Source organism: Salvelinus namaycush, chromosome 10 (assembly GCF_016432855.1).
Source record: "Salvelinus namaycush isolate Seneca chromosome 10, SaNama_1.0, whole genome shotgun sequence".
Taxonomy (NCBI): Eukaryota; Metazoa; Chordata; class Actinopteri; order Salmoniformes; family Salmonidae; genus Salvelinus; species Salvelinus namaycush.
The window spans coordinates 35,787,655-35,813,726 of NC_052316.1; the positions used below are offsets into that span (position 1 = coordinate 35,787,655).

Consider the following 26,072-nt stretch of genomic DNA (forward strand, 5'->3'; position numbering starts at 1 on the left):
CCAGTATATTATTACAGTGGTACAATTGTGTTATCATGACATAGCAGATTGCTCCAATTTTCAAGGACAAAAATGACCACCTTCAATGTAATGCAAATTCAATGCACCATTTTCAATACAACAATGAAAACAAAACTTAGAAGACAACTCTGGATGCAGTAATGAACATAATCAACAGATTCGCCACCAACAATATAAACAAACCAAACAATTTATGTCCATACTGACTTCCAGGTCCAATACGATCACCTCAGTGCTCAGTGTTGGTAAAGAAATATACCTTATCATGGACAAAACAAAGTATAAATTCAGTTTAAGTCCATTGTGACACCTGAGCTGATAGAGAACAGAGGAGTGATCTTATCGTAGAATTTGTAATTTAATAGGATCTCTATGGAACTTACCACCTCAATCTCCACCTCATAGATATTTCCATCATCCTCAAAATCAATATAAAACCACTTTTCTTTGGGATGCTGCAGCAGTGCCATGTCGCCCCAGCCCGAATCTGAGCCGTGATACTGATCCTGGTACTGGTCGGTCTGTCGATTCGGAGCCATGCAATAGCCAGTTGTATGTACTGGGCCAGCCAGTCAACGTCCCAGTGGCACTGTAGCCTACCTCCACCCCAATAACAACAAGATGGTCCTATCCCGCCCAGACTGACATCACATTGACTTCCTTACCCCCCACACCGTCCCAAGCCACTAACGAGCTAATCCCCTCCTAGGACAGCCTTAAATTAGCTTACCGTAGCCTAGTTTAGCTAAGTCATGCAGGTTTATTCAACCTCTATCTCTTGGGTGGATGAATGGGCAGAGGATCCAAAGCTCTCCAGGATCAGGGTTGGAGAGCACTGTTGTAGGACATGAGGATATCAAAATATTCAGCAATAAAAACTGCACCCCCAGGTTGCACTGCCACATGACCTGTCAGTTTGTTGACTGTTCCTTCCTCTACTGTGACTGGCTGGTTCCCTCCACATCACTGCCTGTCTTTCATTCAGGAGACAATCCTCCCCTCTACATGAGTGTATAAACAGAAGACAAAGCCTATTACTTCACCTCTATCTCTCCTCCTCTCCCTCCTGCCCTCCTTTGCCTGTTTCTTGACTGACTCTTGACTCCCTCTGATCCCATTGACATAGAGAGGAACCATGTCATTACACAAGTCCTGGGACATCTCCAGAACCAGCAGGAAAGGAACTCTAATTCACAACTCTCCCCTCTACTGTCTGTCAAACTGTTGTGAAGGGCAGACAGGGTACCGCAGCATTGCACTGTCCTTATGTAACGACAGTTGAAGCATGTTACAAGTTGAGCTTGTATGCAAGGTGCAAAATTGTCACCACCAATCTTTTGATATCTGATTGTGATATAGTTGAGCTCATTTGTCACGTGCCGACTACAACAGGTATAGACTTTACCGTGAAATGCTTTCTTACGAGCCCTTTCCCAGCAATGCAGTTAAAAAGTAAGTAAGTTAGCAAATAGAAATAGAAAAATTGTAACACAATAAATAATAATAACAAGGCTTTATACAAGGAGTACCGGTACCAAGTCAATGTGCCAGGGTATGAGGTAGTTGAGGTAATACGTACATGTAGGTAGGGGTAAAAGTGACTAGGTAATCAGGATACATAATAAACAGAGTAGCAGCAGCGTATTTGAAGAGTTTGAAAGTGTGTGTATGTGTGTGGCGTCAATATGCATGTGTGAGTGTGTTTTGTATGCATGTGTAGTGTGTGTGTTGGAGTGTCAGTGTAAGCATGTGTGACTGTGTGGGTAGAGTCCAGTGAGTGTCAGTGTAAGAGAGTCAGTGCAAATAGTCAAGGTAGCCATTTGATTAACTGTTCAGCAGTCTTTTGGCTTGGGGGTAGAAGCTGTTCAGGTGCCTTTTGGTCCCACACTTGGCGCTCCGGTACCGCTTGCCGTGCGGTAGCAAAGAGAACAGTCTATGGCTTGGGTGGCTGGGGTCTTTGACAGTTTTCCGGCTAGTATAGAGGTCCTGGATGGCAGGGAGCTCGGCCCCAATGATGTACTGGGCCATCCGCACCACCCTCTGTAGCATCTTGCGATCAAGGGCGGTGCAGTTGTCATACCAAGCGGCGATGCAGCCGGGTCAAGATGCCGCTGTAGAACTTTTTAAGGATCTGAGGGGCCATGCCAAATCTTTTCAACCTTCTGAAGGGGAAGAGGCACTGTCACGGCTTCTTCACGACTGAGCTGGTGTGAGAAGACCATGTTAAGTCTTTAGTGATGTGGACACCGTGGAACTTGAAGCTCTCGATCCGCTCCAGTACAGCCCTACCGATGTTTCCTGTAGTCCACGATCAGCTCCTTTGTCTTGCTAACGTTGAGGGAGAGGTTGTTGTCCTGGCACCACACTGCCAGGTCTCTGACCTCCTCCCTGTAGGACTACCACCTTTGTGTCGTCAGCAAACTTAATAATGGTGTTGGAGTTGTGCGTGGCCACACAGTCGTTGGTGAACAGGGAGTACAGGAGGGGACTAAGTACAAACCCGTGAGGGTCCCCCGTGTTGAGGGTCAGCATGGCAGATGTGTTGTTCCCTACCCTCACCACCTGGGGGCGGCCCATCAGAAAGTTCAGGATCTAGTTGCAGAGGGATGTGTTCAGTCCCAGGGTCCCGAGCTTGGTAATGAGCTTGGAGGGGACTATGGTGTTGAACACTGAGCTGTAGTCAACGAACAGCATTCTCACATAGGTATCCCTCTTGTCCAGGTGGGAGAGAGCAGTGTGGAGTGCAATAGAGATTGCGTCATCTGTGGATCTGTTGGGGCGGCATGCGAATTAGAGTGGGCCCAGGGTGTCTGGGTTGATGGTGTTGATGTGTGCCATGAACAGTCTTTCAAAGCATTTCATGGTTACAGTTGTGAGTGCTACGAGACGATAGTGGTTTAGGCAGGTTACCTTTGAGTTCTTGGTGGTCTGCTTGAAACATGTTGGAATTACAGATTGGAACAAGGAGATGTTGAAAATGTCTGTGAAAACACTTTCCAGCTGGTCTGGGCATGCTCTGAGAATGCACCCTGGTATTCTGTCTGGCCCAGCGGCCTTGCGAGTGTTAACTGTTTAAAATTCGTACTCACATCGGCCATGGAGAGCAAGATCAAACAGTTGTCCGGGACAGCAGGGGCTCCCATGCCTGGCTCAGTGTTGTTTGCCTCGATGCGAGCATAGAAGGCATTCAAGCTCATCTGGAAGGTTTTCTTCACTGGGCAACTCACGGCTTCATTTCCCTTCGTAATAGTCTGCAAACCCTGACACATCCGAAGAGCATCCGAGCCAGTGAAGTATAATTCTATCTGAATCCTATATATTGACCTTTTCCATGTTTGATGGCTCGTCGGAGGTCGTAGCTGGTTTTCTTGCAAGCGTCCATGTCCCGTTCCTTGAAAGCGGACCTACTGTTAACTCCGATGTATCAGGTTGTAGTGATGTGTAGGATAACTCAGCAAGTACACACTCCCAAACAGAGACAAACAAACTCAGTCACACAAACATGCAATATCTGTCTCTCTTTCTTTCTCTCTCACACACACACACACTCTCTCTCTCTCTCTCTCTCACCGTGGAGTGCTTCCAATAGCGGATAATGTCCTGCAGGTTGGTGGCTGTGTTGAAGAGGAAGTGTTCCCTCCATTCATTCCAGTCCACAGTCATGGTTCCATCCACATCAATGCTGCAGCACAGAGAGACAGAAGGGTGACACTGTCATTGAGTCTGTACAATGGGGAAAAATAACAATAATGGTGCAGCAAATAGAGGACATTCAAGTATTGGTGGTGTATTTTGGATTAACTCCAACAAAGTGTAAGGAAAGTGAGTGAACACTTTTGTTTTCTTTTGCAGACTGCAAAACAACTAGTGGATTTAGGATAGAAAATGACACTGATATTTCTCAGCTGCCATCTCAAATCCCAACCTGGTTTAACTCCTGACAAGTTCACGGCTGCACTTCCGCTGAGAGCAGACAGCAGCGACAGTAATCAATAAGTAAATGAGATTACTGATCCATGCTGTACTTTACTGGAGACCTGCTCTCCCTGTCCATTTCTATATCTCTTCTATCTTGCTTCATCCCTCTCTCTCCACTTATCTCTCCAGTATTTGTTAGACAAAAAGTGAGTCAGTCTATCTGAGTGCTTTGGTTATGGAAATGAACACTCTGTCGTGCCCTGTCCTGTAGTAACTCCTCCAACTCAACTAGAATCTATTTAAAGAATATAATATTCATGCTATCAACACAGCCTAGAAACTACACATCAATGTAATGGCTATTTCCTGGTTTTCATTCTAGGTGTTTATCATCCACCCTCATCCCCAGTCAGGGGCTGTATTAATGTTATCAGCTCCACTGCAGGAGAGCTTAGCTGGTCTAGAATGCAGCCATGCAGAGGTCCCCACCCATCACAAGCAGAGGATAGTGAAAGTGCCAGGCCCAACAAACATTTAATGACTGAGAACAACCACAGAGTGAGCTCAGATAACATGCTGGAGTTGATGTATTGTATCCTCAAAGTAAATATATGCCCAATGTGGGCATACAGCTGATGCCGCCATGACACCAGACAGTGAGATATATGACTGAGGGCTTACGTCTGAAGGATCTTCTCTGCCTCTTCCTTGCTGATGTCCATCCCCAGGTCGGCAAGGGACTGCTTTATCTCCATGTAGTCAATGCGTCCTGTAGGAAAAAAACAATGCCATGAGATAAAATATTGAATCATTTACATTGAATCAAATAATTGACTGTATTTTAAGTATTGATATATTGTAGTGGGGTTAGACTACTATACCGTCATTGTTTTTATCCAGGCTCTTGAACGTCAGCAGCAGTTTCTTCTCATGTTCCTTCAGGTACTTGGAAAACTCATTGATGTCAAGACCCTCGTCGTTGTCCTGGTCTCCAGATGAAACTATTTTCTGGGAAAAATAAAACAAAAACACATTTACAATCCACCACCATTGTACATTTTCTTAGTGTAGACATTCCTAGCTTGAAATAATAATTGTAAAATCTCTCCAAAACCCTTACATGAAACACTTTCACTGGAGAGTGGCAGCTGGCTGTTCAACCTTTAGCTGGACTATTGTGCCACCTACTGTTTTCTTTATAGAGAACACTGAGGATTCATTGAATTTACAGGGATGCTGTACTGTAGACTGTATGACCAAATCAATGTAATGGGGTCAAAGTGCATTGGTGTGTTGCCTCACCCAGGGATGGGCTACCTGACTTTAAAATTATGCTTGTAGGCTATACAGGCACTGAGCAGATTATCTAATCTATATGTCAACTCAACTTCCATACAACAGAGGATAGGGCATCCATATCATTATAAGTATCAAGGATGAGCTGATGCTGACCTTCGTGAATGAATGTTTTAGGGTTAGGGTTAAGTTGCCTTTCACTTTCCTGTGCAAACAGATAAATGAAAAGTCATAAGGCTGTGACTGGGAGAAAACTAAGGAATGCAGGAATGACATATTTTACCTTTAAAGGTGTGGTCTTATCCTTAGTCGCACCGCAACAATAAAACCTTGCCTTTCCTGTTTCAACTTTTGAAGCTACATGCAAAATTATCTCTAATGATGCCCTATCCTTGCAGCTTTCAGATGGCACAGTAGGCTACCCGGTACTATATGACAGATCCAGGTGTATCTATATGTATATGGAAATAAATATGGAAATGTTAAGATACTGAGTCTTATCAAGAACCAACATCCTCAGTCATATCTAGGGAAATTATGACATGGGATGCCCATGTGCATTGCTCTCTTTATGATATAAGATATGTGTAATATAGTAAATTGATTGTTTAACGGTAATCCGTTAAAGAGAGGTGAAGTACTGCAAGATATGCAGTACTTCACCTAAGCTACCTGCTGCCCCTAGTGGTTAGAGCATCTGTCGATGTGCCCTTGAGCAAGGCACTTAACACTAATTGCTCCTGTAAGTCGCTCTAGATAAGAGCGTCTGCTAAATGACAAACAAATAATAGACTAGAATACATTTAATTTTGTATAGATTATTAAGTAAAACCTATCCCTTGTCACTGGTTAAAATGCCACATTTGCTTGGCATCTGTCAACACTATTTGCCCATGGGAGGGGCTACAACCTTCATCTTGTGTAGATCTATAACTTGCTCTACACAATAATGTACTTTTGACACTAAAATAACACGTTTTTTGTCAAATAGACAGTCTATCTGTTCACATGTAAAACGCTATTTACTTGCGCGTCTCCTTTCCCGAAAGCAATGCCCAAAGCAGAGAGGCCCTCTTTGAGTTCTGCAACATCCACTTTCCCATCTTTGTTGGCATCTAATTTCTCAAATAATTCTTCATAAGTCTTCGGAGCGTCACTGGCACAATATGAATCTGTAAACACGAGTTTTCTTACGACTTGATACATTATTGCAGTTATCCAAAATTCAAAGGAGATACTCGAAAAACTCGACAGGATAATGAATACAGGAGACCGCGGAGAAAAACTGGAAGATCAATTGCGTGCCACTGCCAACTATGGTTTGGCCAGAGACGGAAGAGGAAGCGAGACATCTAACTCCCTCATTTTTTCTGGTTGCATTACTGTCAATGAGCTAAGCGGACCAGACCCAGCTGCTATCGCATTGATGTCAGGGGGAGAACCACCCCGTTAAGCAGACCGGAACTGACATTTTTTTCAATGGTAAACGGCCTGAGTGACCCATCTTCATTCTTCCACCATCTTTGGTTTGAGTGTCAAGAGGACTTCCGCGATTTGCAGCCAAAAATCGCCGTAAAATATGTGTCATAATTCAGTATCATTCACTGATCAACAATAATTTATGTTAACAACTATTTAACTACCTTCAGATAGAATAAATCCTGGTAGGGTAAGCTGTCTGGAAAAAAAGGGTGGGTTTTGAGACCTCCTCTCATTTCATTTTGGATGGACACACCCTGTAAACAAGTAGCCTAGTCTATTCTATCAGTGTGTCTCCCCAGAGCCTATACATCACTCCCTGCTGCTTTGTGCCCCTCTGGAAGCGTGTGGATTCCCCAGTAAAAGCCTATTGATATGCTGTTTTCTCGGCCATAGCCTATCATATCTTTGGTGCAACGTGGATTTCAATAGGAAGGAAAGTTAGACAAATTAGTTTGGTTACAGTCTCTCCCCTCCTTATAAGCCCTCCTACTCCCCCATCACCACGTTTCTATTAGTCATCTGAATAGATTCTCTGCCCTGCCCAACTCTGACAGCTGAGTATGCAGTGTATGGTCTGTAAAGTATATGATCTCCCTGTAACTCACTGTCTGCTACATAATGTATTTATAACTTATATAACGAATCATCTCTGTCTCTGTGTGTGTGTGTGTGTGTGTGTGTGTGTGTGTGTGTGTGTGTGTGTGTGTGTGTGTGTGTGTGTGTGTGTGTGTGTGTGTGTGTGTGTGTGTGTGTGTGTGTGTGTGTATGTGTATGTGTGTGTGTGTGTGTGTGTGTGTGTGTGCGTTCGTGCGTGCGTGCGTGCGTGTGTAAGTACGCTCATTTGCCACAAGATGGTGACAAAGTACTGCTGCCTTTTCCATTCAGACTACACCGATACATTGTACTGTTAATGCACTCTTCTTTCCCTCTTTAATGTTACTTATTGGCTGGGGAGTTAATAAAATATGGAAACAGAATAGATCCCAACTTTAAAAACAGTAACAAACAAGTTAACCAAAAGATAGAAAACAGATTGACCGCAGCGCTTATAATGTAGGTGACCTGGAACGCACCATGCAGTCCCCTATAAATATAGGTGACCCGGAACGAGCCCGAAGACTTCCTCTGGGGCTGACTGTAGCAAGAATATTGTCACTCACCAATCATCGCCGCTGCTATGGGGGTGTGTTGAGATTAAAAAGGACTGACATCCATAGAAGAAAGACACATTATCAGGCTCAACTAACGGTTTATGGATTTCATGATGATGAAGAAAAAGAAATTCAAGTTTAAAGTGGATTTCGAGCTGGATGAGCTCTCTTCTGTCCCCTTTGTCAACGGTGTCCTGTTTTGTAAAGTCCGACTCCTTGACGGCGGTTTCTCCGAGGAGTCGTCTCGGTAAGAATGCTAACGTTAACTGCTAGCCAGCGAGAAACTCAATGCTAGATAATGTTTTATTATCTTGTACCTATTATCTGTAACGTTCAGAATTTCCAACATTAGGCAATAGCCATACATTGGTAGTTAGCTAGGTATAACATTGTTACCGTAACCTAGATAACGTTAGCTGGCTGCCAGGCTAGCAACCGTCATCTGACTAGCACCATCACATCAGTGCACAGCTTCGGCTGTAAACAATGCCAGGTTGGATCGGCATGTATAGCTAGCAAGGAAGGTACTGCTAAACCCTGTCGTTAGTATGCACAATAGATGTCTTGTCTGCGAGGATGATGGAGTGGAGAGAGTCACAAGTAGGAACATGTTCCATTTTACATTTGAGAACATTGTCAGTATCACACTACAATGGTGAATGACATGGTCAAAATCCAGGCTCAATAAATGGGTAATAGATCAAAAATAAATACAGGCAACACTTTACATTAGTGCCCTTATTACTGTGTAATTACTCCTCGAAGTAGCGTGTGACAACTACTGACAGGACGGGTCACTCGATTGGTTTTATGATAAATGGTCTGAGTTCCTCTCACAGAGTGGATTGTTTTTGATTTCATAATGTTTAGCTAATCAAGTAGCTAATCTCCTTGCCTCTGAAAGCCATCTCCTACTGTAGCTTTAACTCCACATTAACCTGATACCTGAGGAGGAGAGAGGAAATTTGGTGTGGAGGCTAAATATGTACAGCAATCCTTTAGCAGAGTCGGTGTGGCTTGCCGTTGTCAGTCCAAGCCTCCAGTATTCACTATGACGTCATACGTTTTCCTAAACTTTTGTTGCTTCCTCTTTCCATTGATTGACACGAATCTTAGATTTCACAGTGCCATCCATTCAGCAGTGATGTGACAGCAGCTTCTTCCTGATTCATGGTCATGATGCTGCATCTCTTTGTGCAAGGCAGGATACAGGGCCTGAGTCTGGGCGTCTGAAACGGGCTGGCTCGGGTCAGGTTAGCCTACCCAACATCTGTACTCTGGAGCCTGTCCGTAGCTCTGCACACGTCCCCAGGCCCGGATAAGCTTGTCAGATTTGCAGACGTGAGATGGAGCTTAGCCTATGCAGGGGTTGTGTGCAAGCTTGATACTTTAATTTCTAAATGATTTGCCTTTGGCAAATCCTTCTCTTAATCTGGTAAAAACTTCCTCTGACAGAGTGGTAGGCCTGTGTATGAATAGAGAGCCTCTGTGTTTCTGTTTGTTTGGGTTCCTTTCACTGTGAATAAGCCAGACCACACCACGCCAGCCCCTCTGATGCCATCGCTGATTCCTTCAGTGTGCGGGTGCTTCTGTAATGGCCTCAGTAATGGATATTTATGAGTCTGTCAGTGCCACAGTGTTTCCTCTAGAATAATTTGTAGCATTTGGAGGGAAAAGGGGTTGATCCCTTTGTTTTCTGCATCAGGGGTCCCCTCCGGAGAATTGTAGAAGGACTGAGAAGCTCAGTTCTGGTGACTTTTTAAAAGGACATTCTACTCCAAAATGAATAGAAAATTATGACACCATCTAAAATGTAATTTCCTCATCCAGAAATGAGCCCAATAACATATTTGTAAAATTATTAGTAAAAAATATTTGAACATATTGGACCATGCATATAGCTTGTGCATGGTCCATATTATCAGGTATGTTATTAGCAATAAGAATTATTACCTGTCGCCCAACTGATGCAGCATAGTGACTATAAATAAATAAGGGCTCCGAATTAAGATGCAAAGATGCCTGCAGAAAGAATGGGCTGTCAGCTATGACATGGCACCTTGAGTTTGAAAAAAATCTCTTTTGGTTATTGAACTACCGTAAGTGTAGTGGTTTTATACCCGGTAATGGAATTACTACACAGAAATGCATAATTATGGCTATAAATGCCATCTTCACGTTTCACAAGTTTGGACATTACATTACAGTACACTGTGATTTTCTTTAATATACTGCATTGTACTATCCAAACTGAAACGTATGCCTATGATGCGTTCGGATTTGGTCCAGTCCGGTCTGTCTGTGGACGTTAACATGAAGGCCAGGGTGGACTGACCGAATTTCAACTACTTTTCAACGTCCATCGACGTCCGGTGTCGGTTGGTGCTCAGTGGTTGCTAGTTACAGTAAATGGGAGGAGAGGGGGGCTCATGGTAGGTGTCAGTAAGAGCTGGGAGAGGTGACATTAACTGGAGAGAGAGGCAGAGAAAGAGAAAGAGAGAGAAGGGAGTGGTTGTCCAGATTCAGACTGTTTTAACACTCTTGGTTTGACCACCAGACAACAGAAAGACAAAGAAACAGTTATGAGCTGAACGTAACATTATGCCAGTGGAAGGGAGCAGGTGACCCAACTGGTTTGTGACTACTGATTTCCCATTGTATATAACTAATTGGTAGGTCTACCATTACTTGTTACTTCTGGAACTATCATTATCCCCTCTCTTCATGAGGGAGAGAAATTAGAAAATATCTTAAAGATACAGTGAGTTCCAAAATTATTGTGACAGTGACAATTTTGTTGTTGTTTTGACTCTGTACTCCAGCACTTTGGATTTGAAATGATAAGAGACTTGCTTAGTTAAATCAAATAAATAAAAAACGTTTAGAAATGACTTTTTGTACGTAGTTCCCCCCCACCCCATTTTAGGTGACCAAAGACTGGAACAAGCTGCAACAGTTTTATCTCAATCTCTTCATTCAAAGACTCAATCATGGACTGACAGTTGTGGCTGCTTTGCGTGATGTATTGTTGTCTATACCTTCTTGCACTTTGTGCTGTTGTCTGTGCCCAATAATGTTTGTACCATGTTTTGTGCTGCTACCATCCTGTGTTGTCATGTGTTGCTGCCTTGCTATGTTGTTGTCTTACGTCTCTCTTTATGTAGTGTTGTGTTGTCTCTCTTGTCGATGTGTGTTTTGTCCTATATTTACATTACATTAATAAAAATCTCAGCCCCTGTCCCCGCAGGAGGCCTTTTGGTAGGCCGTCATTGTAAATAAGAATTTGTTCTAAACTGACTTGCCTAGTTAAATAAAGGTTAAATAAATAAATAAATAAAAAAGAATAGAATTAACACGTTAGCATAAGTATAATACAGGAAGGCACAATTTATAGTCCAATATTTACTGCTCAATCAATTGACATGGATAGGCCTGCTACTAGGCCATAGTTTATACTGGAGGATAAAGGGATACATTATAAGCTAATGCTCTACTGTAATGTATCCTACAGTAAGTGCCAGTGGATAGGATTCACTGTGAGATTATTTCTAAGGAAATAAATCATGTGAAAGACAAATGCCTTCTCTGTTAGTTCTGTGAGAGAACAACCACAATGCACCATTTTACAGGCTGGTATTTTTAAACAAAGAGAATAGTTCTCAGTGCTTTTGGTGTTTCTCATTGAAAATAACAAGTTAATGAGATTTTTTTTTTTTTTATCTAAGCAGAATGTGTGTCGTTCCTGGGAGAAGAACTAGATCTGTGATTCATCCTGTGTCCCTTGTAGGGGAAAGATTTTCTCTCTGCCTTGCTTTCTTTTCTATCTTTCCTTCTCTTGGCGTGTCATTCCTTCTGCATTGTCTGCCAGACAGAAATCCCTGGCGCCCAGTTTTATTAGGTCTCTATGGTTACCAAAGTTCATGAAGTTGCTGAAAAGAAGAATAGAAAATAAACAATGTAGCAAAGTTTTCTCCGGCAATACCCGGACCCCAGATAATGCCACTGACTCAGTGAACAAAAAAAATAATTTCACAAGACTTCCTATTTGAGAGATTTTTAAAAAATGGGCTCATTAGTAAAGATGTGTATTTTAATGGTAAACATGTATTATCTTTTTAATATGGCATCTACACAAACTAATGTTTTTGTCTAATTGACAAATGAATCACTTCAAAAAGTAGGCTACCTGCACACATTCGACCACTCCAAAAAGAATTCCAGCATCCAAACAGTGCACTGTGCACCTGCCATTTGAAGGGAAAGAGACATGTGTTACCAACAAGTGTGATGTCATTCGGCGATTGTCATTAGGCCTACACTCTTGTAGCATGAATTAAAATCTCCCTCAGTTTGTCTCCACGTACCCTATAATGACAAAGCAAAAACAGGATTTTAGAAATGTTTGCTAATTTCAACAACAATAAATTGGGGGGAGATTTTACATAAGTTTTCAGACCCTTTACTCAGTACTTTGTTGAAGCAACTTTGGTAGCTATTACTGCCTCGAGTCTTCTTGGGTATGACGCTACAAGCTTGGCACACCTGTATTTGGGGAGTTTCTACCATTCTTTTCTGCAGATCCTCTCAAGCTCTCATGTTGGTTGGGGAGCGTTGCTGCACAGCTATTTTCAGGTCTCTCCAGTCCACTCAAGGACATTCGGAGACTTGTCCCGAAGCCACACCTGCGTTGTCTTGGCTGTGTGCTTAGGGTTGTTTTCCCGTTGGAAGGTGAACCTTCGCCCCCCAGTCTGAGGTCCTGAGCGCTCTGGAGCAGGTTTTCATCAAGGATCTCTCTGTACTTTGCTCTGTTCATCTTTCCCTCAATCCCGACTAGTGTCCCAGTCCCTGCCGCTGAAAAACACCCCCACAGCATGACGTTGCCACCACTATGCTTCACCGTAGGGATGGTGCCTGGGCTCCTCCAGAAGTGACGCTTGCCATTTAGGCCAAAGATTTCAATCTTAGTTTCATCAGACCAGAGAATCTTGTTTCTCATGATCTGAGAGTCTTTACGTACCATTTGGAAAACTCCAAGCGGGCTGTCATGTGCCTTTTACTGAGGAGTGGCTTCCATCCCGCCACTCTACCATAAAGGCCTGATTGGTGGAGTGCTGCAGAGATGGTTGTCCTTCTGGAAGGTTCTCCCATTTCTACAGAGGAACTCTAGAGCTCTGTCAGTGTGACCATCAGGTTCTTGATCACCTCCCTGACCAAGGCCCTTCTCCCCCGATTGCTCAGCTTGGCCGGGCGGCCAGCTCTAGGAAGAGGCTTGGTGGTTCCAAACATTTTACATTTAGGAATGATGGAGGCCACTGTGTTCTTAAGGAACTTACATTTTGAAGAAATGTTTTGGTACCCTTCCCCAGATCTGTGCCTCGACACAATCTTGTATCGGAGCTCTACAGACAATTCCTTCTACCTCATGGCTTGGTTTTGGCTCTGACTTGCACTGTCAACTGTGGGACCTTATATAGACAGGTGTGTGCCTTTCCAAATCATGTCCAATCAATTTAATTTACCACAGGTGGACTCCAATCAAGTTGTAGAAACATCTCAAGGATGATCAATGGAAGGATGCACCTGAGCTCAATTTCGAGTGTCATAGCACAGGGTCTGAATACTTATGTAAATAAGATATTTCAGTGTTTTATTTGTAAAAGTTTTGTAAAAATTTCAGTTTTTGCTTTGTCGTTATGGGGTGTTGTGTGTAGATTGCTGAGGATTTTTTTTATTTTATCCATTTTAGAATAAGGCTAATGTAACAAAATGTGGGAAAAGTCTAGGGGTCTGAGTACTTTCCGAAGTACTCTGTATCTGCCTTCATTAAAACAAATATAGACTCTTAGCTTTCATTTGACACCCAATTTGACATGCTCCTATGAACTTCCCATGTTAGTTCTCAGGGGTCCTTTTACATGGAAATGACCTAAAATGACGGGACATCTGAAAAGGGGCTGAAATACGGAAGCATACGGATACAGCAGTATCTGTCCCGAGCTCATCGCCACAGGAAACTGAGGGCCCAGTTGAAACAATGTTGCAAGTTCGCTCAAGACAGGCAGACAGGCGGCGTAGAGAGATTAATGCGATTGAAAGAACCTGAACCAACTGTCAGAGAGGCGGGGCTGTTTGTTTAATTTGGAATAAGCTTTTATTTTCATAGTACTAATGCAGCTGTACAAAATTGCATTTTGACAAATAGAATTAAAGACCAGCCCCCACCCCTGTAATTTGGACACTGGTCACACCCTGTTATTGGATTAAAGGAGTAGGTTACAGCTAATCGTCTAGTTAGTTAGAACCCTGAGCTCAGCCTGAGGTGTATGGGGAATGGAATACCCAGCTGGATGGGGAGTTCCCTGTTTGAGTATTATGTAAGGAGTTTTTTTTTCACAAGATGATGTCATGTTGTAAGGATTATTAATTTATATTTTTATTTCCAACGACATCATCAGTTGTTCACTATAGAGGAGAGATGTGAGAGTTGTAAGTGTATTGGTCCATTTAGATCAGGGGGATTGGACAGAAGGGAGATGGTGAGAACATTGAGTGGGTGAAGTCAGAGAGGATGCCAGAGGAAGAAGAGCTATCTGGAGAACTGGAATACTACCCCCTACACACTCTCTTTACATTTCTTTCAATCTCTTCCCCTCCTACCATTCTCTCTCTCAACACTTAGGCCTATGCTGAGCAGGGTTAGTAAAATGACATTATTGAAACAGGACAATAATCAATTTCAATGGACTATCAAGTGTTTCTGTGAACCACATGGTTAAATACTCTACAGTTGGTCTCCATTAGCATGCAGGGATGGGTTCTAGTGAGAATCTGTAATCAATAACCTATTAGGCCCATGTTTAATGATCATAATGTTTCCTTTAAGATAAATCTATCCCTCTGGATTGTCAAGCTGACCCATGTCCTTAGTTGGACCGTCCCATGTTTCCAGTTGGCTAGCCTCGCTTTCAGACGGTGTGTGATACTATCACCTATGCCATGCGATTGGTGCTGATGTTGTGTATCAATATGTGACCATTTCTGTATTTCTCCTACAGGGAGCCGGTCCATGCTAACTGTGTACGCTGGAAGAAGAGGTTCTCCTTCCCCTGTAAGATGAGTGCCACCGCTGGGACGGGCGTGCTCGACCCCTGTGTGTGCCGCGTGTCTGTCAGGAAGGTATGGCCCTCAGACTCCTATTCAACCTGTTCATCCTGTTCCTATTAATGTTGTAAAACCTCATCTGGAACATAGATTGGCATAAGGTATGTCTATAAAGTTTACTGGTTTCTGCTTTGTCACTGTTTACATTCAAATGATTTCACTGTTTTATTTGATAGGAGCTAAAGGGTGGGAAGACGTACGCAAAGGTACTGTTTCAGAGATTGATTCCTTTTTACACTCTTCTTGCTTTCTTTCCCAATACATAGTTACATTGATCTATGCTTAGTGAACAGATTGTTTTCTCTGCCTGCAGGTAGTCTAGAGTTGGTGTCACAGTTAAGCTCTGTCCATGTGGTACACTGCAAATTATTTGTTCTAGTGGTAAAATATTATGCACACTTAGGCCTACAGGAAGTGAAAAAACACTAATTGATTACAGTGTTAAACAATTTAAATTGTAATGATTAGCTTTTACCTTAAATGGGAAATTACCTAGATGATAGCCAGTATATCCAATTCAAGTTTATGCTCCAGAGACTAAAAATAGTAAATTAAATCAATAAAGCCAGAGAAAATGGATTAGTCTACGGTTCTTCCTTTGGTTTCTCTATAGAGACACTGAAAGGTTGAGGTACAGAAAGAGATTGATAGGAGAAAAACAACAAAGCCCACAACACCACCTTGCAGCTCTGTCTGCAAGTTAACCTGATCCTCTCTCCTCAGCTTGGCTTTGCAGACCTAAACCTGGCTGAGTTTGCTGGTTCTGGGAACACGACACGTAGATGTCTACTGGAAGGTTACGACACCAAGAACACCCGGCAGGACAACTCCATACTCAAGGTACTGATGGGAGAATGGGTTTCTATCAATTCCACTATATCATATCAGTCTCCGCTGCTTTCTTCTAGCCTGGTCCCAGATCTGTTTGTGATGTCTTGCCAACTCTTATCTTATTGTCATTGTCAAGCGAGTTGGCTAGACAGCACAAACAGATCTGGGACCAGGCTAGGTTTTGTATGCCAGTGTCAAGAGAGCTCAAACCTCCGTTTTCTTTTTGTAACAGGTTATCATCAGCACACAACTGATGTCCGGGGACCCCTGTTTTAAAACGTAAGTGGTGCCTTCACTTTTTTAAATTAAGGCCTATTATGATTTGGTTTTTAGATACGAGAAATGTTTAAAATGCAATTGAAGAAAATACGCTCAGATTTCCCCCTACAGTGAAGCGCATTCAGATTTGCATAGCATTTCCCTTTGTGACCAATGTTTATCCGCCCACCTACACTGCAGCAAGGATTCCTTCCTGCTTCTCTATGATAGGCTACAGTTGTGTGGGGGGGGTTTAAGGAAGGAGAATTATTCTATAGTATTTATTTGTAATACGGAGTAGGAACACAGTGAGTGTCATTTAGATTGTAGGTGAGAGAAAGAACATTTCAAACTAAGCTTTCATGGTGAAAGCAATTCATTTCCTCACTGATTTAGTGTCCTACATTTCAGGTTACATAAAACTGTCAACACCACTTTAGAGTAAATACTGTGTTATACTGTAAAGTCTAGCAAAAGAAAAGGTTTGCACATACTCTTTCAAACCAAGGCCGTATTCAGTGGGTTGCAATGTTGTAAATAGAAATGTAGACTAATCTTGCACAGAGAGATGTCCCTCTTGGACATGACAGAGTCATGTCTGTTTTTAGAAATGTATCTGTTATTTCTGTGGTGTTGCATCCTTATGAATAAGCTCCAGGTCTTGAGGACTTTGCCTGTTAGACTGTGTGAGGAGTGTGTAGCATGGGGAGTCAGGGATCAGCACAGCATTAGAGAAGGCTTTACATGGGATGAAGTTATGATGGGAGCCAGCGGGACGTGCTCATCTCTCCAACCCTGCAACCCTAACGCAGGGCCATTTTGGCCCGTGTCCATGTTTGTGTGGGAGCGGTTCCAAGAATGTGAGGAGGATTGTACCCAGCAGATGTGTCTGTGTAAACTAAACTAGAGCAGACCAGGGTGGGGCGATGAAACAGTGGTCACAGCTGAGTTGGCTGGCCAAGTACCACACCACAGCATCATCCTGTACAGGGTTAAAACAGCAGACTAACATCCAGGGTAGGTCTATAGTCTCACTGTCTCTAGGAGGTCTAGGTGACTGTGAAGTTGTTTCAGCCATGTATTCTGAGAACACGAGAGGAGTGGGGCGGAGATAAGAGATAAAGTAGAGTGGACAATATGTTATTTCAGCCCCAGTCTGTGTTGGAAAATGACAAGGAACGCCAACTGCCCCTGTAGCAGGAGATGACCCCAAAATGTATTATGTGCTATTGCCTTGGGCAGATAGTGTAGGAAAGCTGTTGATCATTAGACTCACTGTCTTAGAGGGTTTAAGGCAGCCCCCCGCACCTCTCTGATTCAGAGGGGTTGGGTTAAATGCGGAAGACGTATTTCAGTTGCATACATTCAGTTGTACAACTGACTAGGTATCCCTTTCTCCTTCCCTTTCCTTTAATAAAAACACAGAGCAAATCACTGACAGAGCTTTAATTAAAAAACACTTGCATGAATGTTTTAGACATACTTACAACTCTTTTCAAAATCATTTTTTTATTTTATTATTTCACCTTTATTTAACCAGGTAGGCTAGTTGAGCTGCTCAGATAGCTGATGTTTAAAGTTAGTGAGGGAAATATAAGTCTCCAGCTTCAGCGATTTTTGCAATTCGTTCCAGTCATTGGCAGCAGAGAACTGGAAGGAAAGGCGGCCAAAGCAGGTGTTGGCTTTGGGGATGACCAGTGAGATATACCTGCTGGAGCGCGTGCTACGGGTGGGTGTTGTTATCGTGACCAGTGAGCTGAGAAGGCGGATATTTACCTAGCATACACTTATAGATGACCTGGAGCCAGTGGGTCTGGCGACGAATATGTAGCGAGGGCCAGCCGACTAGAGCATACAGGTTGCAGTGGTGGGTGGTATAAGGGGCTTTGGTGACAAAAAGGATGGCACTGTGATAGACTGCATCCAGGTAGCTGAGTAGAGTATTGGAAGCTATTTTGTAAATTACATCGCCGAAGTCGAGGATCGGTAGGATAGTCAGTTTTACGAGAGTATGTTTGGCAGCGTGAATGAAGGAGGCTTTGTTGCGAATAATTTGTGTTGCTGTGCATGAACCAACCCCCTCTGTTTGTCCTCCACAGGCCTCCTTCCACAGGCACATTCATCGGCGTCCAGGGAGATGCAGAGAGCCTCCTGGAAGAGAGGAAGGGAGGGGACAACCAGAAGGCCTTCATGGGTAAAATGAGACTAGACTAACTACTCCTTACTACACCTCTTCTCCCACAGAACTCACCACAGTGCATTTATATGATTCAGTCAGCGTTCCTCAGTCAGCGTTGGAGTGCATCATGAAATATAGCAGCTTTTAACAAACACGTCCGGTATAATAAATCTCTGGTAAATCAGAGGCAAGAGTGTATATATAGGTGTCGGATCTTAATTTGATCACTCTTTTGTTCGTTGCTGAGAATTTTCCTGCACCGCAGGAAATGCAGATGAGCTTTGTGATTTTCATAAATTCACTGAAAACTAACTAATACACTGTTATATTAATAGTATTCCACTTTTCATATAGCCTCATTTTGGCCAGATATTAGCCTAACCACCGATCAAGCAACGTTATGGACTTAACATTAAAATCCTGTTGCTGCAAAGATTATTTTGCTGCGACAATTCAGGTCAAATTAAGATCCTACATCTGTAGGTCTATTAATCAAGGACCTTGCTTCTTATTCTGTTTGACAATTAAGTCATTAGCATAAATAAACCCTGCCAGCTGCTGAGCTGTATGCCTCAGAAAATACAGACCTGGAATGAGGAAAACCAGAAGTAGAATGATTGGATATAAATGACTGTATATGGAGCATTAGTTACTGACCATCGTTCCTCTCAGTCTCTGTGATTGATTCTTGTGATTGATCGAAGTCTGCTTTTCTCTCTGGCTGCAGTAACTTTGAGATTTGTTCCTGTACTAATAGTAATATTCTTGAATGGCAGACTGACTTACTGTATAACCAGCTGCACCTATAGATTCTCTCAATCTTTAATCCAATCCAAGCCTCACCTGATACAGGAATGTGAATCGGTCTCGGTGTGATTCAGCTGCTGTTAATGTGTCATATCCAACATGTGTAGAAGAGAAGACCACTCCTCTCCCTTCGCTCTCTCTCCCTCTCTGTCTGAAGTGGTGTGTGCTCTACTCCCCAGGAGGCTTCATGTATAATTCAGGCTGTTTTTTTGATGCTCTCCGATCTCTCTGCCGCCGACCCTCACATGGTTATTGGTTAAAAATAGGAACACACTTTTGCGTCTGCGAGGGGAGGTCCACAGTGAAAGTGATTTTGATTGAAATTGTGTTGATAAGGGGATGACAGACTACTATGGACAACCTATTGTTTTCCACTTCATTTCCACTTGTTGTTTGGATGCTTTCACAGCGGTCCACCCTGTGAGCACAGGACTGAAGGAACATAGACATGTTCCCCTTTCACAGCGGTCCACCCTGTGAGCACAGGACTGAGGGAACATAGACATGGTCCCCTTTCACAGCGGTCCACCCTGTGAGCACAGGACTGAGGGAACATAGACATGGTCCCCTTTCACAGCGGTCCACCCTGTGAGCACAGGACTGAGGGAACATAGACATGGTCCCCTTTCACAGCGGTCCACCCTGTGAGCACAGGACTGAGGGAACAGACATGGTCCCCTTTCACAGCGGTCCACCCTGTGAGCACAGGACTGAGGGAACATAGACATGGTCCCCTTTCACAGCGGTCCACCCTGTGAGCACAGGACTGAGGGAACATAGACATGGTCCCCTTTCACAGCGGTCCACCCTGTGAGCACAGGACTGAGGGAACATAGACATGTTCCCCTTTCACAGCGGTCCACCCTGTGAGCACAGGACTGAGGGAACATAGACATGGTCCCCTTTCACAGCGGTCCACCCTGTGAGCACAGGACTGAGGGAACATAGACATGGTCCCCTTTCACAGCGGTCCACCCTGTGAGCACAGGACTGAGGGAACATAGACATGGTCCCCTTTCACAGTGTGCTGGCCCTAGTTAATCTCTTCACTCTGAATACTGTTATAGGAATATTACTGTAATCCCAGTCCACTCTCAACCCATTACCAACCCCTATGTCCTGTTTTAAAAACCTGACAGAGAGCCGGGAAGGAAAGTGTCCCTCTGTTTCCGATGAACTTGGGGGCTCCTGCCATTCCCGAACATCCAGCTACGCTAGTCAGCAGTCTAAAGTCTCAGGTAGGCCCTCCTAATACTCCCAACACTAGCCATTCTAATGTACAGTGCAACATGTAGCGTGGAGATCTAGCTGGTGTGCCTCATTCTCTACCATGCTAACATACAACATAACTAGTCATCACTCAAAGTCCCAGTATGACTATTGTCACTTCCATACAGGCCATTGTACAACTGTCTGTCTCAGCATTTTATTTTCTCCATCTTTTTCTCCATTTTTACTTTGCTGAATTCCTCTGTCTGCATGCCTGATGTCTTTGATGTGCCTATCTAACCTTGACCTATTTTACTGTGGTAATTAAAAAATAAATATCTTTATTGTGGTAAACTAATACAAGTAAAATTATTTACATCAGTATCCTATAACTAGACACATGGGTGGTCTGGCTAGTGAATGAAGGATCTGTTACAGGCAGATCAGATCGCCTATAATGAAGGGTCTGTAGGAAAGTGAGGAGTTCATTCAACTCCTCTGATAGCCAACTCACTCTGATAAACCTACTCCTACCATTGCTTCCTACATACATTAAAGCAAGAGAAAAGTCTATAGACTAGTTGTACAATATTCTATTTTCTTTATAGTTTGGAGGGTTGGTTTTATATCAGTTAGCTTTGAGAGACATTTCAGACACACAGTGGTGGCTTGTAGTGATCCTGTAGGGAGTGTTAGTGTGTGGGCGATTTGTTCCCTTCATCGTAGCCTGACTAGCTAGCGGTACATTGAGACTCTGCAGTGTCTCTGCGTTAACAGTTTCCTGCAAACATGAATGCCATGTGAGTGTGTGGGCGCTAGGCTAGCATCCATCTCTGCTGCTAAATCATTGATCACACCGCAAGGCTTCAATCTGCTCCACTCTGAGTCCTTTTCCATAACACAAAACTGCTCTCTAAAATTGTGAATGATTGACATGTTGTATGCAGACTTGTGACTCTTTTTGTGTGTATGAGTGACCATGTACTTAGTGTGTGAGTATGTGCTTTAGTGCATTATGCCTTGATGTTAATACTTATTGATATTAATGATCAATATTTTGAAGTAGCCTGCCTATGTGTCTGAATGCTTGTGTGTGCTCTAACCTCCTTGCTATTACCCCTCTGTCCCTCTCCACCCCAGGCTACAGCACAGGTCACTCCCGCTCCTCCAGCCTGTCAGAGTGTACCCACCGCAGGAACACTTCTGTGGGCAGCGCTTCCACCGGCATCGCCAGCATCCTGGAGCCCTCTGACGACACTAGGGACATCAGGGACCAGAGGGAGAGCAGGGACCGGGAGAGGGGAGACAGGGAAGCCAGGATGGGGATGATGCCCCCTACTGCTGGGGCGTCAGCCTGCACAGCCCTGCCTGAACACCCCACCCCCACCAGTACCATTGATTCCTGTACAGGCACTCCGGTGAAGAGCGCCTCGTCCTGCGAACGCCTCAACAGGTGAGACTGAGAGACACCCCTGATCAATGATGCTAATGCTGTCTTGAAAAAAAGATTCTGTAATCTCAATGTAGACTTACTAATTGAACAAAGGATAAATAAATAGACAACCTCACACCTGAGCAAGCTGCTATGCTGAGATACAAGAGAGGTAGCCTAAGCAACAGTCTTTACATTACTGTACAGCCCTGTATCTCAATGACATTTCTGACTTATTGGACTAGTCACTCTTGTTACACAACAGCATCATGGATGTCACACACACAAAAAAAAAGAAGATAACACTTTTTATCTGAAGAGACTGCATGTAACCTGTGTGTTGTAACTTGATCCTGTATGTCCCACCACCAGACACCTGGTGAAGCAAGGGTCCATGGAGGGTCAGATGATGAGGGTGGAGGCATCGAGGGTGGATGCTGATGACGTGGTGGAGAAGATCCTTCAGAGTCAAGACTTCACCCCCAGCCTGCTGGACTCCAGCCATGAAGGTACCTAACAACCTAGTCAGAGACCAAGTTCCAGAGCCAGTCAGAGACCAAGTTCAAGAGCCAGTCAGAGACCAAGTTCCAGAGCCAGTCAGAGACCAAGTTCCAGAGCCAGTCAGAGACCAAGTTCCAGAGCCAGTCAGAGACCAAGGCAGGTTATAGTTTGACCTTAGAGGGGTAGTTCTACCTCTACATGCAGTTCTAACTCTAGAATTGTATACTGGGTCTAAAAATAAAGTTGAAAGCATGTTTGAGATGTGGTATTAGAATTCATGAAGTTAAATTACACTCCATTCCAGTAACATTTACACCAGTATTCATAAGTGATTAATTCAAATACTGTATAAAAGTTACCGTGAAAATTGTCAGTACAAATTAGTTGTAATAAAAATAATATATACAGTTTAAATCGGAAGTTTACATACACTTAGGTTGGAGTCATTAAAACTCGTTTTTCAACCACTCCACAAATTTTTTGTTGACAAACTATAGTTTTGGCAAGTCGCTTAGGACATCTACTTTGTGCATGACACAAGTAATATATATATACACCTCATTTAACCTTTATTTTATCAGGGAGTCCTACTGAGACCAAGGTCTCTTTCAGAGATGAGCCCTAAATACAGAAAAGACACAAAATATAAATACAAAATGTAATCAGAAAGAAAAACAAACATATTCATCAGTAATAAGGTCCTCAATCAGCTTTCTGAATTCCCCTAGAGGTACCAGCAGATCAAATCTAAGAAAATGTTGAAGATTGTTCTACAAATAAGGTGCAAGAAAACTAAAAGCTGATTTACCTAACTCAGTAGAGACCAAAGGAATTCCCAGAGTTAACCATCCCTGAGACTGGGTGTGGTAACTCGTATGTCTAAAGTTTAGTTATGATGTTAGGTACAGTGGTACTTTTTGTAAAAGGGCTTTATAAATGAAAACATAGCAATGTATCAAACTAGGTGACATCGAAGAGGGCCAACCAACTTTCTGGTAGAGAATGCAGTGCTAAAATTGTCACCCGTAATAAAGCACATTGTGCTATGATAAACTGCATCTAACGGCTTTAATGAGGTAGCAGCTGCAATAATAAATTAATAATAAAGTAATAATATAAATAAATTATTATAATAATAATAAAGTAATAGTAATACATTTGCTTGCTCCCTGGTGACCTCAGTGATATGGAGTAGATTCTTACCATGGGTGAGTACCCTATGCAGAGGGGGTTGATGGGGTTTTAATGAATTTATCTACTGAGGAAGGATTGTGTCGCTGATACTCTTCAAGGTCCCGGCCTCCTCTACAGCGAGCAGAATGCTGCTGGAAATAGAATGCTCCTGTCAATACTGGATTCATTTTTTGATCGCCTAGCAACCCGGCTCCTGATGAGGAGTGTTGATGTTTCATCTGCTAAATAAATAAAGCAGTTTCACCACAAATGCCACTCAAAGTTTGTGTGTCTGTCTGTTTCTGTTTGTTTCAGAGGAAGGCCTGCGGTTGTTTGTCGGTCCCGGAGGAAGCACTGCCCTTGGAAGCCATCACCTGCCTACCAGGTAGCCTAAGTCTTTAACAGAGTTACACTCACAATAACACACACTTAAAATAGGATATATCTAATTTATTCATGTATAGATTTGTTTATTAAATGATTACTTAAAATGCTTATTATTTAAATTCAACCCACTTTCACCCCTCACTCAGGTACTTACTTGTGATTGCTAATTTGTTCTATTTGTTTTAGGGTTGGCGCTGGTGCATATGAACAGGTGGTGATTAAACGTTAGGCCTAAACCCCACCAGGAGGATGAGTGGCACAGCTGACATCCAAAAGAACCATCAGTGGTTTTTATCTTTCTTTAATTCCAGCAAGCACATTTTATCCAACTGAACTGGCCTGTCAGAAATGGACTGCAACAGCGCCCTCTGGTGTGCTTACAGACTGTGTGCACTGTCTGTAGTCCCCTGTTAGATTAGCTCAGTGAAGTCAAGAAGAACACCACCACGCCTCAATCTGGGAAAGGAGTCAGACTATTAAAAACTGCAGTTTGAGGTCACAGGAAAACCTGACCTTTTCAGCTGAAGATCAAAGTGATTTGGTTCTGTGTTTGTCACCAGAATGAATGAAGCCTTTGCTGAAGAGGATGATGCCATGCTTTTTCAATACATTCCCTAGTTAACGCTAGTCCCCTAGTTTTCAGTCCTTTAGTTTTTCAACAATGTTTTTTATTTGTAACAGCCTTTTAATGTAGGATTTTAACTTTTGTTCACCAATAAGCTGCTAAAAGGTTGTGTGTGCGTCAGTGGAGGCTGGTGGGAGGAGCTATAGGAGGATGGGCTCATTGTAATGATTGGAATGGAATCAAACATGCTTTCCATGTTTGACACCGTTCAATTTATTCCATTCCAGTCATTACAATGAGCCTGTCCTATATCTCCTGCCACCAGCCTCCAATGGTGTGCATGTGTGTGGTTGCTACGTGTTTGTGTGTATGCATGACTGTGTGCGTGCCTATATGTCTCTGGTAAAGTGTTAAAGCCACTAGTCTGTTGTAATAATAGTAAGCCTACAATAATCCTGCAGTATACAGAGCCAGGGCTGAGGGCTGGGAGTGAGACTGCAGGTTATGTACTCGGTACTGAAGGTGACCCTGCTCCTCTCCTCTGCTGATCTCATTATTGGCAGAAATAGAAACCGCCTTACAATCTAACCGCTCTGCTCATTTTATATGCTTGTTGGGAGGGAAATAGATGGTGAGGAGAGAAGCTCTGTTTGAGTGAGGTCAAGCTTGTGTTTGCTTCTTCTGAAAGAATCAGACTCTCAGGTTAAGATATCAGGGTTCCAATCTGGATGGCTCTTTTTTTGCAATGACCGATGACAGTGCGATTTAGAAACTGATGCAAGTCAACAGTTGATTCTTGCCAAGCTGACGTAGGTACAGAACGTTGTTCCGTAGGTAAAGATGAAGGCTACAGGACAAATTGTCAACAATTGAACTGCCATTGTACACACTTATTGGTCACCTTCTGTAGTACAACTCCAAAGAAAGAGACGGTGTGGTCCATGAAGAATGAGACGGTGTGGTCCATGAAGAATGAGACGGTGTGGTCCATGAAGAATGAGACGGTGTGGTCCATGAAGAATGAGGCGGTGTGGTCCATGAAGAATGAGACGGTGTGGTCCATGAAGAATGAGACGGTGTGGTCCATGAAGAAAGAGACGGTGTGGTCCATGAAGAATGAGACGGTGTGGTCCATGAAGAAAGAGACGGTGTGGTCCATGAAGAATGAGACGGTGTGGTCCATGAAGAAAGAGACGGTGTGGTCCATGAAGAATGAGACGGTGTGGTCCATGAAGAATGAGACGGTGTTGTCCATGAAGAAAGAGACGATGTTGTCCATGAAGAATGAGACGGTGTGGTCCATGAAGAATGAGACGGTGTGGTCCATGAAGAATGAGACGGTGTTGTCCATGAAGAAAGAGACGGTGTTGTCCATGAAGAATGAGACGGTGTGGTCCATGAAGAAAGAGACGGTGTGGTCCATGAAGAATGAGACGGTGTTGTCCATGAAGAAAGAGACGGTGTTGTCCATGAAGAATGAGACGGTGTGGTCCATGAAGAAAGAGACGGTGTGGTCCATGAAGAATGAGACGATGTGGTCCATGAAGAAAGGGACGGTGTGGTCCATGAAGAAAGAGGCGGTGTGGTCCATGAAGAAAGAGACGGTGTGGTCCATGAAGAATGAGACGGTGTGGTCCATGAAGAATGAGACGGTGTTGTCCATGAAGAATGAGACGGTGTGGTCCATGAAGAAAGGGACGG

At 43.3% G+C, this 26,072-nt stretch overlaps 2 protein-coding genes across 2 annotated transcripts in view; one reads left to right on the forward strand and one right to left on the reverse strand.

Annotated features, from left to right (window-relative positions):
- Positions 1–6,539, reverse strand: part of LOC120054987 (calcium-binding mitochondrial carrier protein SCaMC-1) — an 11,694-nt gene extending 5,155 nt beyond the window's left edge. Inside the window, exons 1-4 of the mRNA XM_039002795.1 lie at positions 6,262–6,539; positions 4,821–4,947; positions 4,621–4,708; positions 3,592–3,703 (exon numbers count right to left, since the gene is read on the reverse strand). Of these exons, the coding sequence (XP_038858723.1) occupies positions 3,592–3,703; positions 4,621–4,708; positions 4,821–4,947; positions 6,262–6,441 (507 nt within the window). The 5' untranslated portion in view covers positions 6,442–6,539. The remainder of the gene's footprint in view (positions 1–3,591; positions 3,704–4,620; positions 4,709–4,820; positions 4,948–6,261) is intronic.
- Positions 6,540–7,864: 1,325 nt separating this feature from the next.
- On the forward strand, positions 7,865–24,101 carry LOC120054991 (protein FAM102B-like). Its single transcript, XM_039002804.1, has 11 exons — positions 7,865–8,115; positions 14,924–15,044; positions 15,206–15,235; positions 15,753–15,869; positions 16,093–16,139; positions 18,218–18,312; positions 20,244–20,342; positions 21,454–21,766; positions 22,118–22,254; positions 23,735–23,804; positions 23,993–24,101. The coding sequence occupies exons 1-11, from the start codon at positions 7,970–7,972 to the stop codon at positions 24,033–24,035; spliced, it is 1,218 nt and encodes a 405-aa protein (XP_038858732.1). The 5' UTR covers positions 7,865–7,969; the 3' UTR covers positions 24,036–24,101.
- Positions 24,102–26,072: the final 1,971 nt, after the last annotated feature.

Coding starts and splice junctions, on each gene's coding strand:
- LOC120054991 (XM_039002804.1), top strand. CDS start 7,970: ATGGATTTCATGATGATGAAGAAAAAGAAATTCAAGTTTAAAGTGGAT. Junction 21,767..22,117: donor TCCTGCGAACGCCTCAACAG/GTGAGACTGAGA, acceptor TCCCACCACCAG/ACACCTGGTGAAGCAAGGGT. Junction 23,805..23,992: donor AGCCATCACCTGCCTACCAG/GTAGCCTAAGTC, acceptor TATTTGTTTTAG/GGTTGGCGCTGGTGCATATG.